General features: G+C 43.3%; 1 protein-coding gene across 3 annotated transcripts in view; it reads right to left on the bottom strand.

The window, feature by feature from the left end:
* focad (focadhesin) overlaps positions 1-19,985 on the bottom strand; it is a 343,322-nt gene that overhangs the window by 111,994 nt on the left and 211,343 nt on the right. For all 3 annotated transcript variants that reach the window (XM_070881054.1, XM_070881035.1, XM_070881044.1), the window contains 5 exons: positions 19,745-19,837; positions 11,503-11,591; positions 10,798-10,839; positions 6,446-6,554; positions 5,862-5,978 (listed from right to left, as the gene is read on the bottom strand). In XM_070881054.1, coding sequence (XP_070737155.1) covers positions 5,862-5,978; positions 6,446-6,554; positions 10,798-10,839; positions 11,503-11,591; positions 19,745-19,837 — 450 coding nt within the window. The remainder of the gene's footprint in view (positions 1-5,861; positions 5,979-6,445; positions 6,555-10,797; positions 10,840-11,502; positions 11,592-19,744; positions 19,838-19,985) is intronic.

Genomic DNA, 19,985 nt, shown 5'->3' with positions numbered 1-19,985 from the left:
AGGTGAGTGATTGAAGTGTGTTGCATTGCACAGTGTGTGAGGCTATTGGTGCAGTTGGTAGGAAATGGCTTTTGAACATGGATTCACTGACTTTGACCACCCATGAGGCCATTGAAATTCTAGCGGCACTGCATCCTGGTCCTCAGGGCTTGACTCCTGGCATTGACCGTCACGGCTATCTGCTCCCACTGCTTTTCCAGAGTTTACCCTGGCCCCCTTTGGATAGAGGACCTCTCTCCTCCTGTCCACCTGCTCCACCAAGGACTTCAAGTGCAGCACCACAGGACCTTGGAGCATGCTTTCTCCCCATATGCATCATTACTCAGTCTTCTTCCTGCTCAAAGTCTCCTCAACAAAGAGTTCCAGCATTTGCTTCAATCAGATTGCACCTCCCTTTAGGAAGTGCAGGCTGGCTTTATGTAGTGCAGACTAAATGGTGCTAGTCTCGCATAAACTTGGTGAGACGTACAGCCATTCAACAGCGTTTAGCGGTAGCTGCACACGCCAATCATTTAAATTAGCAGACAGCATGAAGTTTGTGTACTGCCTGTATCGGAAGCAATGGGTGTGGGTTCATCACGCATCGCGATTCCCAGGCCTGTTTTAGGGGGCGATCCAATTTAGCCCCCGCTATCTTTTGGATGAGAGGTTAAACCAAAAGCCACATCTCTTTGCTCTGGGAGATGTAAAAGATTTCACGGGTCGATTTAAAAAACAGGGGATTCTCCCAGTGTCCTGATCAACATTCCTCCCTCAACCAGTATCACTAAAAACAGATTATCTGGTCATTGACTGGATTTGCTATCTGCGGCAACGTGCTGTGTGCAAATTAGCTGTCGCAGTTGCCTAGATAACAACAATGACTACACATCAGAAAGTAATCCATTGGTTTTGAAGTACTTTGGGATGTCCTCTGCACCGAATGAGGTGCCATATAAAATCTAAGATTTTATTCTTCATTGAAAATGCCTAAATGTCCTTGTGTGAGAAACTGAATAAGTTGGGATGTGAACATCTGCGTAATGGAAATGATGTCCCAATCCAAAATTGTGAAGCTGGATCAGATGATGCGCAAACAATTTTTGACCCAAATGAAACTGGGACCTGACCTTGGGTTAAAAACTCGAGGCGAGACCCAAACACCACCCAGTCATAACGTGAAAGACAGCTGATCTACAGTAAGACTTTCAGTTCACTGACTCAGTGACAAAAGAAAAAATAACTAGAATTTTCCATGATTGAGGAACTTAAACATAAGAACTAAGAGCAACAAGTAAGGCCATACAGCCCCTCGAGCCTGCTCCGCCATTCAATAAGATCATGGTGGATCTTCAACCTGAACTCCACTTTCCTGCCCGATCCCCATATCCCTTAATCCCTCTGAGTCCAAAAACATATCTATCTCAGCCTTGAATATACTCAACCGCTAAGCATCCACAGCATTTTAGAGCAGAGAATTCCAAAGATTCACCACCCTCAGAGAAGAAATTCCTCATCTCAGTCTTAAAAGGCTGGCCCCTTTTCCTGAGACTGTTCAGCCAGGGGGAACAATTTCTCAGCATCTACCCTGTCAATCCCCCTCAGAATGTTACATGTTTCAATGAGATCGGCTCTCATTCTTCTCAACTCCAGAGAGGAGAAGTCCAATCTACTCAATCTCTCCTCATAGAACAACCCTCTCATCCCAAGGATTAATCTAGAGAATCTCTGTTGTACCGCCTACAAGGCAAGTATATCCTTGGTTAAATGAGACCAAAACTGTGTACAGTACTTCAGGTTTGGTCTTACCAAAGCCCTGTAGAATTGTAGCAAGTCTTCCTTACACTTCTATTCCAACTAGCAAGAATAGCCAACATGCCATTTGCCTTTCTAATTGCTTACTGTACCTGCATGCTAACCCGCTGTGTTTCTTGAACAACGACACCCAAATCTCTGAACATCAACATTTAAAAGTTTCTCACCTTTTAAAAAAAGTGTTTTTCTATTCTTCCAACCAAAGTGAATGACCTCACATTTCTCCACACTATACTCCATCTGCCACCTTATTTCCCACTCACTTAATCTATATATATCCCTTTGCAGGCTATTTACGTCCTCCTCACATCTTACTTTTCCACCTTGCGTTGTATCATCAACAAAGTTGGATACACTGCAGTCGGTCCTTTCATCTAGACCATTAATATAGATTGTAAATAGTTGAGGCCCAAGCACTGATCCTTGTGGCACCCCACTGTTTACAGCCTGCCAACCAGAAAATTACCTGTTTATCCCTACTCTGTTTTCTGTCTGTTAACCAATTCTTTATCCATGTTAATATATTATCCTCAAACCCATGAGCCCTTATCTTTCTTAACTACCTTTTATGCGGCACGTTAGTTGTTGAGTCCAGTTTGTTGGATATATTCAAAAGGAAGTTAGATGTGGCCCTAAAGGGGTCAGGGGTATTGAGAGAAAGCAGGAATGGGGTACTGAAGTCGCATGATCAGCCATGATCATATTGAATGGTGGTGCAGGCTCGAAGGGCCAAATGGCCTGCTCCTGCACCTATTTTCTATGTTTCTTTGTTAACGAATGCCTTTTGGAAATCCAAATATACTACATCCACTTTATTTACCCTGCTAGTTACATCCTCAAAAAAACTAATAAATTTATCAAACACGATTTCCCTTTCATAAAACCATGTTGACTCTGCCTAATTAAAAGATGATTTTCTAAGTGCCCTGTTACCACTTCCTTAATAATGGGTTTCCAGCATTTTCCCGATGACTGACTAATTGGCCTATAGTTCGCGGTTTTCTCTCTCCCTCCTTTCTGGAATAGCGGGATTACATTTGCTACCTTCCAATCCACTGGGACCTTTCCTGAATCCACTATCTCTGCAGCCACCTCTTTTAGAACCCTAGGATGTAGGCCATCAGGTCCAGGGTATTGTCGGCTTTTAGTCCCATTAGTTTTTCACACATGCAAAGTGGTTTGAACCGTGGATACATTAACTTGTGAATAACTAAATTAAGCTCTCAGCTGGGAACTAGAGCTGCCTAACTAGGCCCATTTCCAGATAAATTCCAAATAACAGGAGACAAATAAGTGATCCTCTAACAAAACAAACACAAACAATGCACGAGGGACTGAAATGGCAAAAACAGAACTTGATTTTATCTCTAGTATATCTCCTATCTCGCCTGATGCCCTCTCCAATTATCCCTCCTCATCCTTCCCGACTTGTCTGCAGCCTTTGACAAAGTTGACCACATTATCCTCCTCCAATGCCTTTTTTCTGTTGTCCAGCTGGGGAGGACAGCCCTCACCTGGTTATTCCTAGCTATCCAGTCATAGCCAGAGAATCTCCTGCAATGGCTGCACTTCCCGCTCCTGCATCAGTAACTCTGGAGTCTCCCAAGGTTCTATCCTTGGCCCCCTCCTATTTCTCATGCTGCACCTCAGCGATATCATCCAAAAACATAACACATGTACGCTGATGACACCGAGCACTACCTCACCACTAACTCTCTCAACCGTCCACTGCCTCTGATTTGTCACAGTGCTTGTCTGACACCCAGTACTGGATGAGCAAATATTGGGAAGACCGAAGCCATTGTTTTCATTTCCCAATCGAAACTTTGTTCCCTAACCTCCGACCCTAGCCCCTCACTGTCCACTGTCTGAGACTGAAACAGACTGTTTGCAACTTTGGCATCCTATCTGACCCCGCGATGAGCTTCCGACCCCGTATACTTTCCATCACCAAGACCGACGACTTCCATTTCCATAACATCACCCGTCTCTGCCCGCCTTTGTTCACCTGCTGCTGAAAAGCCTTAGTTACTTCCTGCTCGTATCCAAACTCGCAGCAAGTCTTGTTCACCCCTGTGCTCACTGACTTACATTGACTCCAGTTCCAGCGGCAGCACCTTGATTTTAAAATTCTCATTCTTGCATTCAAATCCGTCCATGGCCTCGCCACTTCCTATCACTGTATCCTCCTCCAGTCATACAACCCTCCGAGATCTCGGCTTTCCTCCAATTTGGCCTCTTGCACATCCTCGATTTCCAGCACTCCACCACTGGCGGCCGTGCCTTCAGCTGCCTAAGCTCTGAAATTCTCTCCTTAAATCTCTCTACATGCCTTTCCCCCTATAAGACGCTCCTTAAAACCTACCTCTATGATCAAGCTTTTGGTTATCTGCCCTAATATCTCCTTATGTGGCTCGGTTGTCTGATAACGCTGCTATGAAGTGCCTTAGGATATTTTACTACGTTAAAGGCACTATATAAATGCAAATTGTTGTTAAATTGTCAAACAAGCTGGAGATAATCCAGAATATGAGGGACATCTTGTAAAAATGGACTAATCCATGTAAGAGAACATGCCTGTATAAACTATTCCCTTCGTTATACAAATTTTATAGTGGATACCCTGAATAAGCAACTGAAGCAATTTTCCAAGGGTCCAGGAGACCCTGATGAAATAGTCATTGTTTTTAAACAAATAGACAGAAAACAAAATGTCTTTGTGCTCAGTTATAAGTTTTGACCCATGTCCTCCTGCACAACTGTGATTGGGATCCTGCCTGTACTCACAGTAATGGTGGTTGAAAATCACAATTTGGAGAGCCAATAAGGCTTTCACTCTACCTGCTCATTACTTATGAACTACCCATGCCATGACAGGAAATTAAGAAAATGCAGAGAGCAGCCTCTGCATCCAGTAAAAGAATATCTATGCTGATCCAGCCTCTGTTCTCAGAAACTAACGGTTACCGAGAGAAGCACACATTTCTAACTCCTAAAAATTTCCAGAACTATCCGAGTGGACTGTCCACTTCTGCGCATTAACTGAGAGACAACTGAGAGCATTTATCATTATGTTGCCCACCCTGAATGAATACTGAGACAAGAAGGTAATCTCTTGACTCTCACCACCATCATGAGGCATCAGCACTGTAGAAAAGGTCTAATTTTGACAAACTGAGTGGAATTATTCCTTTCTCCGACCCACTTGTTGATGTAATGGATCACTGGCATCAGCCTTGGTTCAGTGATAGCACTCTTGCCTCCGAGTCAGGAGGTCACAGGTTCAAGCCTCACACCATGACGTGAGCAAATAATCCAGTCTGACATTTCAGTGCAGTGCTGAGGCAGTGCTGCACTGTCGGATATGCTGTTTTTCAGAGGAGTCATTAAATCAATGGTGATCTCACCATTGGGCTCTTATTTTGGTGTACTTGTGGGGTCTTATTTTTTGTGTTTGATGACAGTCTCATCAGTTTGTGTGTAAGGAGTCATATTTTTGTGTAAATGGGGTGGTGGGGGGTCACACTGTTTAATCATATGCAGCCCACTCACTGGTTTTGTCACATGTATCTGTCCCCAGCTCGAAAAATGTAGGTATCCTATAGTGCAAGAACCCGAACTGCATTTGGTTTTTTAAACTACTTATGAATTGTGACTGGATTTAAAGGAACAGCCACCAAATCAAAACTAGACAAAAGTATCTCATTTTTTGACAGTGGTGACGTGTCCATTTTTTGTTGAATATTTGTGAATACAGATGATGTTTGTAGTGGGATACTCTCTATTGTAGATAGTTATGACACTGCAGCTTTAAACTGCCTGCTTTCTCGCTCACTTACAGGTCCACCTTTAGTTGACACCTGTTCTTAAACTATATGGGCTCCAAAGTTTCAGATTTTGCTTTTTCACCTTATGCTCACTAATTCAGAAAGGTAACCACATTTCTGTTATTTTGCTATAAAAGTGTCAAACAAGCAAAAGCCTGAAATGTTATGCAACCTTTGTCTTTGTGCCCGCTTACTCAGATCTGCAAATGCATCACTATCTGTCCAAGAAAACAAACTTACATGTTGGAACCATGGGAAGATCCGCCCCTTTGGACGATAGCGGCTGTTAACAATGCTCAGCAGCGTCTCCACCACCATAGATATCCAGTGCTTTGTTGGTAAAATCTCAGGCCCAATCTACACAGATAATAAGTGAGAGTGTGACCAGTGAACCAACAAATACATAAAATATCTAGTATCTTTTTCCTCGTAAGATATATATACATTATACTAAATTAAAAGTACAGCATGTTATCCTTCATCAGAATTGTTTTACTGTCTACCAGTTTGAATAAACTGAGATTTCACTGTACTACAGCTCCGACTCCTCACCTGCTCTTATCCAAGGCTCATGGCTGATAACGGGCAAGTGCCTCTCACTCCTCAGCATGAATACCCATGATTGCTGCCTTTGCATACTGTAGGAAGGAATGCTTACTAGGATTTGGGAGGAGTGGGATCAAGAGGAAGAGGAGGGCCAATTGCACTACTTTTTGTCACAAAAGACTAACATATTTTATCCCCAAATGCAGACAGTTGGCATGTGCAGTACGACAAAGAAGAAATGAAAATAGCTTACAAAACAAATGATGGAATAAACCTACTTCAGGTGCATCATTGGCTTCTAATGGCAGGCTACTTTCATATTTGGCCACTGATACAGCAAGTCCAGTCAAAGCGAGGATGGAATTTCCCTGCACAACAGGGCTGTCTCTGTTAACCAAACAGAAGATCAACAGGAAATGCACAATGCTGTTTTTTAAGCTACTGCCATCATATAGCAACAAAAAGATATAGAATGCAAACGCCATCACAGTCATCATGAAACAATAGATTGATTCCCACCTAAAAATAGTCAAATTGGGGACTGTGCGGTGAAGTTGGCTAGCACATTATTCTTTCACCTCCGACACCAAGATCTGTATCCAGCCAGACTGATGGACTGAAAGCTCTGAAGATCCTATGCAAAGTAAGTCCAGGCAGTTTACAATTAAGTCCCCATTGGCTATGAACCCACTGAACAGAATGTTTTGCAATTCAACCATATTACTCAGAGCATAGGAATGACTGGGAAATGGTTACTTCACATTTTTGCAGTAAAGGATTAGGGGTAAGACACAATGGGCCTGAATTCCTGGCCCCTACCGACACGTACAAAGTGCACACACGCCCGTAAGGGCTGCGCAAGTTCCGGGTTTAGGTATGCGAAGCGCATGCGCCTAAACCCAGAACTTGCGACCGTCAAGAATCCTCTTGACAGATCCTGCTTTTACCACGGTAAGGGTTTAAAAAAATAGAAAAATAAAATATCATTCATTTGCATATTTAAAACCTTAAATAAGCTAAGTTTATTTTTAGTCCTGTAAAAACAAAGTAAAAATTAAAAAAAAATAAATGTACAAAATATTTAATTAAATTACATTTTAATTCATTTTAAATATGTAATGTGTTTTTAAAATGTATTTATTGTGTTTGTGTGTTTTTGGAGGTATTCCCATTCCTCCTTATGGCAGCTCCGTAGAAACAGAACTCACCATAAGCATGAATGGGAATACCCCAATATTGATTGGTTGGGCCAGCCCATGTGATCCCAGGGATGCGTACGAAGCACATACGCTCCTGAAATATGTGGGCCTCTATGCAGGCCTTCGCACAGAGGCCCAGGATAACAAGTCTCTGAACCTCCGGGACCGCCAGGTACTTTCGTAGAAATGTTTGCAATCGGAGGCATCCGCCCGCAAATTCTGGGCCATTGTCCATATACAGCAGAGAGCCTTCTTCATCTGGGCCCATGGGAGAACTGAACTAGGTATGCTTGATGTTGACAATTGTTGCTCAAAGTAGAAGTACACAAATTTAGTCATCTATCGAAGTTTGCCAGGAGTTGGTCTGTTTTTTTTGGAGCAAGTAAATTTTTTGGAGTATCTTAAAATTGCAATTCTGCCCATTTAATTTGCTCCAGTGTAAGTGAGTTAGTTAGGTTTTTTTTAAGTTTAGTTTTTTTTTCAAAAGGGGGCGTTACCAGCCACTAAGGCCATTTAAGCAAGTTTTGACAGCTAAAAGTTACTCCAAACTAACTTAGGCCAGCGTATGTGGCCACTTGTGTCCGCACAGAAATCAGCGCAGGTAGCCAGAGATGGATGGGGAGGGGGGGGTGGAAAGTGAGAGGATCTTGCAAAGCACTAAAGACCTTCACAACAACATTAAAGAAGCATAAGTACATTTAAAGCACCAAGCACTGAACAAAGCACAAAAATAAGCATTCAATAATAAAAAATACAAGGAAGCTGAGAGGACCTGCACCTAGCACCAAGACTTACAAAGCACTAAACAACTAGATTAAAAATGGATTGGTAAACTAGCAAATACAGTATAGCAAGTCCTGTAAATAAGAGTTTCAGCCAAACTATTTTACAGAATTCCTTTTGAAAGCAGATGAAGAGTAAACTTGAATGTAAATCAAACAAGAATTTAGAATGACATAAATCAATCAATAAATAAATAAATAAATAAATAAAAATAAAAAATAGAAGTCCTGCCTTCAGCAAAGCTTTACTGCAGAAAAACACTAGCAGCTGGGTACTGCTGCACAGAGTCTATAGCAAGCTCTGCACACTCTGGCCGCCAATGAGGGAGCCCATTCGGCCAGGGCTGGGCGGCGTGCTTCGGGCCCCTCCCACACAGCCTGCAGAGCACACACAAGGAGATTCTGGGGGCGAGGAGCTACTGCACATGCACATACACTCTAGCGCGCATGTGCAGAGGTCCTGGCAATGTTTTCAGCTCCGCCTCCCATTGCTTGTGCTGCGCCACGCCAAAGCCTACGACGTTCCAAGGAGTGCGGGAGAATACAGAGGTAAGTTTTCGGCGCCGTTTTATGTGTACAAAGTCGGCGCACCTCAGGTAGGTGTGCCATTTTAACTGGAGGGGCAAACTTGGACCCATTAGAACTGATAATTAGATGTTCCTGTGTTGCATTATACCAATATTCCTGAGTAATATTACCATCTGAGCAATATTGAAACAGTTTCCGAGAATAAAATATTTTCAGTTATCACAGAGAAAGGTGTACTGTGAGGACTTTATTTCTTAAAACAAAAAAATTGCAAAGATATATGATTAATTTTAAAATCTTAGCTTGGAGCAACTATTTAGTCAAAAGCTGCCTCAGTGATCATGTAATTTCAACTGTGCTCGTTAATTCATGTCCTGCTGTCAGGATTATTTTCTCCAAGCCAATTCCTCCAGCGACATCACCGTTACGCACTATTGGAAAAAGAAAATCTACAAAAATCGAAGTAAGCGATCAGAAACTATCAGGCCGATAAATACCAAGGGCCTGATAGTCTGCATCCCAGAGTACTTAAGGAAGTGGCCCTAGAAATAGTGGATGCATTGGTGGTCACTTTCCAACATTCTATAGACTCTGAATCAGTTCCGATGGATTGGAGGGTAGCTAATGTAACACCACTTTTTAAAAAAAGGAGGGAGGGAGAAAACAGGGAATTATAGACCGGTTAGCATGACATCAGTAGTGGGGAAAATGTTGGAATCAATTATTAAAGATGTAATAGCAGCGCATTTGGAAAGCAGTGACAGAATCGATCCAATGTCAGCATGGATTTATGAAAGGGAAATCATGATTGACAAATCTTCTAGAATTTTTTGAGGATGTAACTAGTAGAGTGGATAAAGGAGAACTAGTGGATGTGGTGTATTTGGACTTTCAAAAGGCTTTTGACAAGGTCCTACAGAAGAGATTAGTGTGTAAAATTAAAGCACATAGTATTGGGGGTAATGTATTGACGTGGATAGAGAACTGGTTGGCAGACAGGAAGCAAAGAGTTGGAATAAACGGGTCCTTTTCAAAATGGCAGGCAGTGACTAGTGGGGTACCGCAAGGTTCAGTGCTGGGACTCCAGCTATTTACAATACATATAATGATTTAGACGAAGGAATTGAATGTAATATCTCCAGGTTTGCAGATGACACTAAGCTTGGTGGCAGTGTGAGCTGTGAGGAGGATGAGGTCTCCTAATCTGAGGAAGGACATTCTTGCTATTGAGGGAGTGCTGAAGGTTTACAGACTGATTCCCGGGATGGCAGGACTGACATATGAAGAAAGACTGGATCGACTAGGCTTGTATTCACTGGAATTTAGAAGAATGAGAGGGGATCTCATAGAAACGTATAAAATTCTGATGGGATTGGACAGGTTGGATGCAGGAAGAAGTTTCCCGATGTTGGGGAAGTCCAGAACCTGGGGTCAAAGTCTAAGGATAAGGGGTAAGCCATTTAGAACCACGATGAGGAGAAACTTCTTCACTCAGAGAATTGTGAACCTGTGGAATTCTCCACCACAGAAAGTTGTTGAGGCCAGTTCGTTAGATATATTCAAAAGGGAGTTAGATGTGGCCCTTACGGCTAAAGGGATCAAGGGGTATGGAGAGAAAGCAGGAATGGGATACTGACGTTGGATGATCAGCCATGATAATATTGAATGGTGGTGCAGCCTCGAAGGGCCGAATGGCCTACTCCTGCACCTATTTTCTATGTTTCCAAAAATGAATGCTAAATTAAATACAATTCTTTGGCTGTGAAATTCGGCACTATAGTGCTGGCTGTTAAGGCCAGTTTCAGCAAAGAAATGGTGGTTACCTCGCTTCTACCCACTTGCAGGTCGTCCCGCGGCGGCCACCATTTTCGGCAGGTCGGCAGTGGAGTTCGCACTTCCTGTGCCCATTTTTGAGCTTCATTGAATTTCACCTCATTTGTCACTACTTGATTTTTTTTTAAAAAAGGAGTCTTTTTGGCAACATTTCCTCTTTATAGAAACACCCAATTCACAAGAAACATAAGCGTCCTGTGTAAAGGAGGCTTACATAAGGAGGGTGGCAAAAGAACACAAGAATCCAATAGGGCACATTGGTGCCTAAATAACGTGAGCATTACTTACTTTGATGCTGATTTAACTACATCAGTCAGCAGGTCCCTGACCCTGTTAAAGAGAAACAACAGGGTGAAGATCATTTATATTTTATTAGCCATTAACTACATGGTTACTTTTTGAACTGTAAAAAATATTCTAAGTGACCTGTTTTTTCTTTTCACAACACGATTACGCATAATATTCTATGATCCTGATTTTGAGATGATGATGATCTTCGAAGTCGCATGACTCCTGATTTCTCATATGGTAGCATATGAAAACATCTTATTTTGTAGCACACTTTAACGTGTTTTACACTTTGAGACCAGGCAGCAGAAAATAGAGCGCCCTGTTGGAGCCTCTCGGAGAAATGTTGAGTATGACAGGCATTAAATCTTTTCTTGAAAAGGCGCAAGGTAAAGGGCATGCTCAACAGCGATGGTCCCATGTGCATTGTAAACATAAATTTGTCATAATGTGGGCAGTGGGTTGTGGGATCCTGCAGAACTAATCCACCTGATGGAGCGTGATGGGTTACACCAAATAGCATTTTCTTGTTCGTCAGTTTGTTGTAAAAATGGAAAGAATTATCTGGAATTGGTTTGCAAGAGTATTACTTTTTGGAATTCTAGAATAAAACAAATTGCAATGCAATTATAAAGGTAACGAGTGAGTACTGCTGTTTAATACATAAAACCAAAATAAATAAATGAGCTTTTAAATTGTTCCTACCAGAGCCAGGATATAAACTGTTTGTACTGCAGCTCCTCAGGATCATCTTTCCCGTGCTTCTGCTGCATCTCCAGCTCGGCCTGTCTCCCCTACAGCCAAAGACATCAATCAACTACACCATCCCACAATGAAACCATTAGTAATCGGTGATCACAGACAGGAGGAAACTGTACATCAGTTCACACTAAGAAAGGCAATAAGCTTGCAGTAAATTTAAAATCAGGCAACTATTAAAAAAGCAATCAGCGTGTGGCAATTTCTGAAAACCCTCCCTTTTCAGCATGTGCCATTTCCCCAGCTGGGAAGGTAGGGAAACCAATCTGCTCTTTAAGCCATGCCAATATTATTCCATAATTGGCAACAAGGAGGTTCACAAGAGGCTCCGCTACTGCTTTTCCATGCCTAACTCTGCGGAGGCACCTTATCTCAGTTTAGAATCTTTCCGACTCTTTCCAATTTGGGTTCCGAATCTGGAATTACCCTTTCTCCAAATTCGTCCCCAGGAGGAAAAGGCGACAAGGAAACACTATACACACACCACACTCGCTTTACTGAATGGGGAAGCTCAGTGGAATAAAAAGAGTGGAAGTTAAATGAAACCTGTGAATTTCTACTCCATAGCACTACTATCCTGTCCCTTTTCTTCTAAGTTCTTCGCAAGAGGAAAACACCTGGATGCCATGATGTTTCACTCAAAAAACGCAATATGCGGAGCCCAGTGCACTCAGTTTTTCTGTGGCACAATGGTGTACCAACATTCTCTGAATTAGTTGTGGCACGGAGAATATTAATCACATTATTTCTTAAAATTAATCGCTAGATTCGGCATGGTAAGTTTGTAAAAGCCACATTTAAAACACTTCACAAAGTTGCTCTGCACCAAAGTTTGATTACACACAAATTTATCGACATTAATTAAATATAAGCAAATGTTTTACATTAACGACAAGTTGTACAGACTTAAACTTACTTCATGTGGAGTTGCTGGATTAGAAAAAAATTCTGTTCTAAATACATACAATATAAATTTTTTAAACAGGTAACTCGGGCACTCAATCTGAGGTGAAATGTTTTAAAACTCGTGTCTCACAAGGAAATTAATCACTTTAGTTCAGAGTAATCAACAAAATGTTCATTGAGTACTTTGTGGATCTGGCAGCATTAAAAAAATTAAATCATAGAACCATGGTGAATTATATTCGCAACCTCGGCATCCTATTTGACCCCGAGTTGAGCTTCCGACCCCAGATCCTCTGCATCACCAAAGACCGCCTACTTCCACTTTTGTAACATCACCCGTCTGGAATTTTCTCTCTAAATCTCTCTGCCTCTCTTTCCTCCTTTAAGACGCTCCTTAAAACCTACCTCTTTGACCAAGCAGTCCCAATATCTCCTTGTGTGGCTTGGTGTCAAATTTTGTTTGATAACGCTCCTGTGAAGCGCCTTGGAACATTTTACTGTGTTAAAAGCTCGATAAAATACAAGTTATTGTTGTTGGTGAATTTAGTTTCACAAACCATAAGCTATACTTTCAACTGTTATCCACTGGAAAAAGGAAGTCCTACAACATTGAGTTTTAGCAAGTAGATTCCACCATGAAAACAGTTAACAAGTGGTATAAATAAACTAACAACTCAAAACCAAGAAGCGGTTACTGATATTGGGCACAACTTTCCCCAATGCCGTTTTTTGGCGTATTTCAAAAGTTACATCCGTTTTTGGGGCCTGACTGCGCCAAAGGAAAAACATTAAAGTTTCCCCGTTCTAATTTTTGAAATTGGCGCCGCGCAGCCTGTCCTTTAGCCTAATGTCTGTGCCGAAAAAATGATGACCTCCTTCTGCACGTACACAAAAAAAGACATTTTTTACGTGATTGCTATGGGCGCACATGCCCAGTACACCATCCGGTCTGCATTCGGCCATTTTTAAAGAGCCCAGTTGAGAACTTTAATTCTGAGTGGAAAAAAATCAGAGCTGCAATATGCAGCGCGGCTCAAGGACCAAGAATTTCTCACAGGATGAAGTGGAGGCACTGGTTATTATAATTGAGGACAGATGGCACGAGCTGGACACCAGCAGAGGTCAAATAAAAATTTCTCCAAAAGAAATGAAGAAACGCTAGAACTAACATGCAGAAGATTACTGTGCAATGGTGACCATCCTGAGGTCTGGAAGCCAGTGCAAAAAGTGGCAGGACCTTGGTCAAGCAGTGAGTGCAAGTACTATTTTCATTTATTCACTGGAATTGCAATTGCAAATGTGACCATCTGTATGTCCTACCCAGCATAAAGACACCCTCTCTAAAAAGTTGTATTTTCATCTTTGCAGAGGAAGGTGGCACACAACAAAAGAGAGAGAACTCGAACAGGAAGCGACCCGGCAAATCAGCACCCAGTGACACCCGTGGAAGAGAGGGTCGCTGCTTTGATGGGTTCTGCCTGGAGAAAAGCAACCACCACTGCCACAAGCTGGGCCCACACTCGAGGGAGAAGGTAAGTCCTGCAGATTCCAGAGTCTGGCATTGCAAAATGTTAAGCACTGCGCGGGCTCGCCATGCTTCGGTTCATGGGGATGTCTCTGTGCTACGCTTCGGTTGATGCAATGTACAATCATTCATCGTGGTCCTTCAAATGAGCCTGCTGCCTGCGCTGTGTGAGCCTACTCATGCCACCCTGACCCTCCTCTGCTGCTAACCATTTGTCTGTTCTGTTACATTTTGCAGAACTTGAGGCCAACCCTGACGAGGCTGAAGCCGATGCAGAAGAAGATTCAGACACGGACGAGCCTGAAGAGGAGAACATCTCCCAATCTGATCTTCCAGACCAAGAGCAGAGGGGTGAGGATGAGGGTGAGGATGAAGCCCCCACTCTTGTACTCACTTTGGAGGAGATGCTGGTGCCACCCATTGAGGTGCTAGCCCCTTTCCTGAGTGGTACGAGTGTTGGGACATTTCATGGTTTCACACTGTCCGAAGCTGTGGGTTCCAGTGGGGTGCAGCGAGCCACACCCAGGGCCCCACCGTCCGAAGCTGCGGGTCCCAGTGGGGTGGAGCGAGCCACACCCAGGGTGAGGAGGGGAAGGACAGCTCGACAGCACTCTCGTGAAACGCAGGATCCAACATATATGGTTCAGATGATGGCAATGAGTGGGGAGAGCTTGACCTTACGTGATCACTCCTGGACACCATCGGTGAAGTGGGTGATGAGGTATCGGGGACTGTCGGGAGAAGTAACAACACTCTCGCCAGAAATGGAAACACTGTCCGGTCACATTAGGGATAGAATGTCGCAGGTAGTTGAGACACTGGCAGAGCACGAGGGAGGGAATGTCGGAGTTAACTGTTGCAATAAGGGAACACGCCCAGACCCCATGGTTAGTCAGACACGATCTTCCCGTAACAAATCCATGCTGACTGTCCCTAATTAATCCTTGCCTTTCCAAATGCAGATTTATCCTGTCTTTCAGGAATTTTTCCAATAATTTTCCCACTACTGAGGTTAGGCTGACAGGTCTGTAATTACTCGGCCTATCCCTTTCTCCCTTCTTAAACAAGGGTACTACATTAGCAGTCCTTCAATCTTCTGGCACCATGCCCAGATACAAAGAAGACTGGAAAACGATGGTCAAGGCCTCTGCTATTTCCTCTTTTACTTCGCTCAACAGCCTGGGAAACATTTCATCCGGGCCTGGGGACTTATCTACTTTCAAAGCTGCTAAACCCCTTAATTCCACTTCTCTCTCTATATTTATTTCATCCAGATATCACACTCTTCCTCGATAGCAGTGTCTGCATTGCCCCTTTCCTTTGTGAAAACAGATGCAAAGTATTCGCTAAGAAGCCTCCCAACATCTTCCGCCTTCACACAAAGATTACCCTCATGGTCTCTAATGGGCCTCACCCTTTCTTTAGTTACCCTCTTACTCTTAATATATTTAAAGAACATCTTAGGGTTTTCCTTAATTTTACTGGCCAAGAATTTCTCGTGCTCTCTCTTAGCATTCCTAATATCCATCCTTTTTAATTTTGCCTCTTAACTTTCTATATTCCTCGAAAGATTCTATAGTATTTAACCATTGATATTTGACATAAGCGTCCCTTTTTTTCTTAATCCTCCCCTGTAAGTCCCTAGACATCCAGGGGGCTCTAGAATTATTTTTCCCAAACTTTTTCTTTAAGGGCACATGTTTGGCCTGAGCCTTCCGGATCTCCTCCTTGAATGCCTCCCACTGTTCCGACACTGATTTACCCACAAGGAGCTGTTTCCAGTCCACCATGGCCAAATCACTCCTTAACTTAGCAAAATTAGCTTTTCCCCAATTGGGAACTTTTATTCCAGGTCTATTCTTGTCCTTAACCTAAAAAAAATCGTAGCTAAGTGAATTACACTGGCACAGAAACTTTGGAGAAACTTGAAGATTTTTATTTACTCCAAAAAAAAACGGTGCATGCCAAAGAAACGCAGATAATTGGGGAAAATTGAGCCCTATAAAGCAGAAAAGAACTAGGATGGCTAGACCATCTCAAAAGTGTGCTGTGTGTTCTCGGAAGCAGCTGTAACTACATATAAATGTATATACCTTGATACCACTTGTTTGCTAACATCCCTAGCATGTATTGAGTTTGCTGATCTCAGTAGTAATGCAATAATTGACCTCAGTGCTCCCTACAACAATAACTTGATTTATATAGCGCCTTTAACGCAGCAAAATGTGCCAAGGCATTTCACAGGAATGTTATCAAACAAAATTTTACATCGAGCCACACGAGGAGATATTTTGACAGCTGACAAATGCTTGGTCAAAGACGTAGGTTTAAAGGAGCGTCTTAAAGAAGGAAAGCGAGATAGAATTGCAGAGAGGTTTAGAGCGGGAATGCCAGAGCTTAGGGCCTAGCCAGCTGTAGGCACAGCCGTCAATGGTGGATCAATTAAAATCGGGGATGCGCAAGAGGCCTGAATTGGAGGAGCACAGAAGGAGGGAATATAGGGCAGGATCTTGGGGGTCAAGTTTCGGGCCGCGTCTAGAATGGCGCAGCCCCGCGAGCCACGTCTGATTTCCATGCTCAAAACTACGCCGAAAACTTACCTCGGTATTCTCAGGTCGATCCAGGCCCTCGGCACAGCGCAGCACAAGCTGTGGGGGAGCGGAGCCAAGTCCCGGCACCTCTGCACATGCGCGCTACAGTGTGCGCGCATGTGCAGTAGCTCCAGGCGCCCAAAACTGTGTGGGAGGGGCCCGAAGCACGTGCCCCTAGCCCTGGCCGAATGGGCTCACAGGGGTGGCGAAGATTGGACTGCACCTCCCTCCTCGAGCTCCTGCTCTGGCTCCCTTCCCCCCCACCCCCCGCCAGCTCCCGCTCTCTTTCCTCCCCCCCCCCCGCCAGTTCCTGCTCTCTTTCCTCCCCCCCCCCCCCGGTTCAGCTCCCGCTCCCCCCCGCCAGCTCCAGCCCGCTCCCTCTCCACGTCTTCGGCGGGCCCTGCCCGCCCAGCATCTTGCTGGGGGAAGGCCCTGCCTGAAGTCTTCGGCCTGGCTTTTTCTCGTTGGCCGGGCCCGTTCAGCCTCCGTCCTCTCCCTCCTCCCTCCCTCCCTCTCCTCTCTCTCGCCCCCCCTCCCTCTCCCCCCTCCCCTCGCTGTCACAAACACAGAGACACTGACAGACAGAGAGAGAGAGACACTGACAGACAGAGAGAGAGAGAGACACTTAGAGACAGAGAGAGAGAGAGAGAGAGAGAGAGACACTTAGAGACAGAGAGAGACACAATGGGGAGGCCCCATCCCAGCACGTTGTTGGGGGGCTCCCAGTGCTGCAGTCGGTGAGTAGAAACTTAATTTTTTATTCATTGATTTTTTAATTTTTTTAATTTAAAAATTTTTTTTGATTGATTTATTGGTTGATTTATTTATCATTTATTATTGATGATGGTTCTTTATTTGTAAAAGTGATATGTTTCATGTTTGTAAACTTCCGTTCCCCACCCCCCACCTGCCTCCATCTCTCGATCTCTACGCCTGATTTCTAAGTGTAGGCAAGGTTTTTCTGCACGTACAAAAATCTACACTTACTCTATTCTAGGTTAGTTTAGAGTAAGTTTTCGCTGCCTAAACTTGCAAAACAGGCGTAAGTGGCCGGACATGGCCCCTTTTGAAAAAAAAAATCTGTTCTAAAATGAAACTGTTCTAACTGACTGGAACTGGAGCAAACTAAATGCCAAGAATTGCAATTTCTAAGATACTCCATTCTAAACTAGTTGCTCCAAAAAAATAGGAGCAACTCAGGCCGAAACTTGACCCCTTGATCACTGCCCAGCAACCTTTGCTGAAAACACACACGGTCTTTAGGTCAGGATTCTCATAGTTGCATAGCCTGTTGACCCTGTCAAAGCTCAAACATGAAAAAAAATTTAAAGGTGGTGCACATGCCCACTCACACAATACTCCACTCTGTGGTAGAAGTACCACCTGCCTCGTCTTTAATCATCGACAAACTTGTCAACTGAATTGAAAAAGAATATATGCTTTCTTTATCCATTTTTTACAAAATTTCCCTTCAAGTTTTTACAATGAAGAGAAAATGGCTGCAGCATTTGTGTCATGCTGTACAGGGTAATTTCCTTCAGAATACTGAGGGAGAAATCCATGCCAGGAATCCATTTAAATTAGGTTTCAACACATATTCTGTGCTTAACTGAATCAATACCCTGGAGGCACAGTCTGTCTGCAGCCACTTGATGCAATGTATAAAAATTATTTCTGTCATTCGAACATGCACCAAATTCTGTAGCCGAAATGGTCCAGAGCTTAATAATCAATATTTCAATATTCAAAATAGGATCAGGATAATGAAACCAGTAGAATTATAAAGCAGTCTCAAACATTTTTGGTAAATAATTCCAGAAACAAATACCATCAGGATCTGCACAGTATTCTAGGTTACCTTTACTGCACATTTTGCATTACTACAAACTGATTTCAGTGCTGAATGGGTAGTACAGAAGCCTAATGGGCCTCGCTTCAGGTTGGGCTACTGGGAGTGTAGCCATCTCCAGGTGATCTCACACCACTTTGGTTTCAAACAAGCCACAGGATCACTGCAGCAATTGCAACATGATCTTTTACAAAGATCTCAAGTGGTCCACTAGATTGCGTTAATTTTTTCATGTTCGAAAGAGCCAACAGGATCTTTGGTTCTTTTGCACCAATAACAATGTCACTGTTGTATCATTACAAATGTTGTTGATCAGAGCACTGTGTATTTGTTTAAGTGGTCTGCCTTCCTCTAATTGGATAGCAGTACAAAGCTGGCACTGTAACTAGGTAAATGATTTATTGCCTGGAATATTAAAAGGCAACAGTAACAAGCATGTGCATTTCACATGTGTTTGAAACACAAACTTACAGGCCTGGGGCTGGATTTTCGGTTCTGCTCATTTTGGGGCAGTAATGGCGGCAAGGTTTGTGCCCAGGAACAGTTTGTGCCACAGTCAGCAAAATTCAGCAGCTGGGCCCAGAGTTTGGGGCGGAGTGCTAAGGGAGGCGTTACACATCTCTCTTAGAGCGCTAGGCCGGCTGAGCAAGCGAAAATCGAGAGCTCAACAGCCGGTCTCGGAGCACTGTACAAGAGGCCTGGGGAGGGGGGCAAAAAACTGAAATTAAAACACTAAAGTCATGCCCAATAAATAACTCACATCACCATAACATAAATCACAAAAAAAAACTTAAAAATAAAAAACAATCACACTTACCTGAGGTCGACATTACTTACCTCACTCCAGCCACTACAGCTCGGTTCTCCAGCTTTCACAGGCGGTCCTAGCAGGGCGCTGTATGGAGCACTAAGGGTCGGGCGGCAGCTAAAAATCAAGCCGGTGTCGCAACCAGGGGCATTGCGCATTGGCTCATCTCTTCCAGGCGGTAATGCTCTGCACCCCGTCAAAACTAGCCCTGAAGGTCCCAGTAGGGCGCTGGAAGCTGGCCTCTGGGGTGCTAACAGGGGCGGCAGAAGCCACAAAATCCAGCCCTATGGCTTTAAAGTCTAAATCAGGCTTCATCTAAACATTATGAACAGCACCACGCTGAATAAATGGAGATATTATTTGAAGGATGGCTCTGAAGAAACATTTTATTTGCCAAAATATTTTGTAAAATTTAAGGTGTGGAATTACTGGCCATAATTAAGAACTTTTAATTTTGGAATGGGGTAGGAATCCACTGCAGTCTCAAGAATTCTAACTGGTATATTTACCTGCAGAACTGCCTGGAATGTTCTACCCATAAATCCTAGCCATGCCTGGGACAGCAAAATTGATTTATGCCACTCGGAAGGTTGGATAGGCACCTAAAATGAAAGAGATCATGAGAAAAACACCAATTACTACATCATAATTGAAATATTTAAGATCTACAGAAAAATAAGCTGAAATTATCGTCACACACTTTTATTTATCGATAATATAGGAAAACATTCTCATCTTAATTTCAACCTT

This window comes from Pristiophorus japonicus, chromosome 1 (genome assembly GCF_044704955.1).
Source record: "Pristiophorus japonicus isolate sPriJap1 chromosome 1, sPriJap1.hap1, whole genome shotgun sequence".
Lineage (NCBI taxonomy): Eukaryota > Metazoa > Chordata > Chondrichthyes > Pristiophoridae > Pristiophorus > Pristiophorus japonicus.
This window is presented reverse-complemented; position numbering and strand designations above follow the sequence as displayed.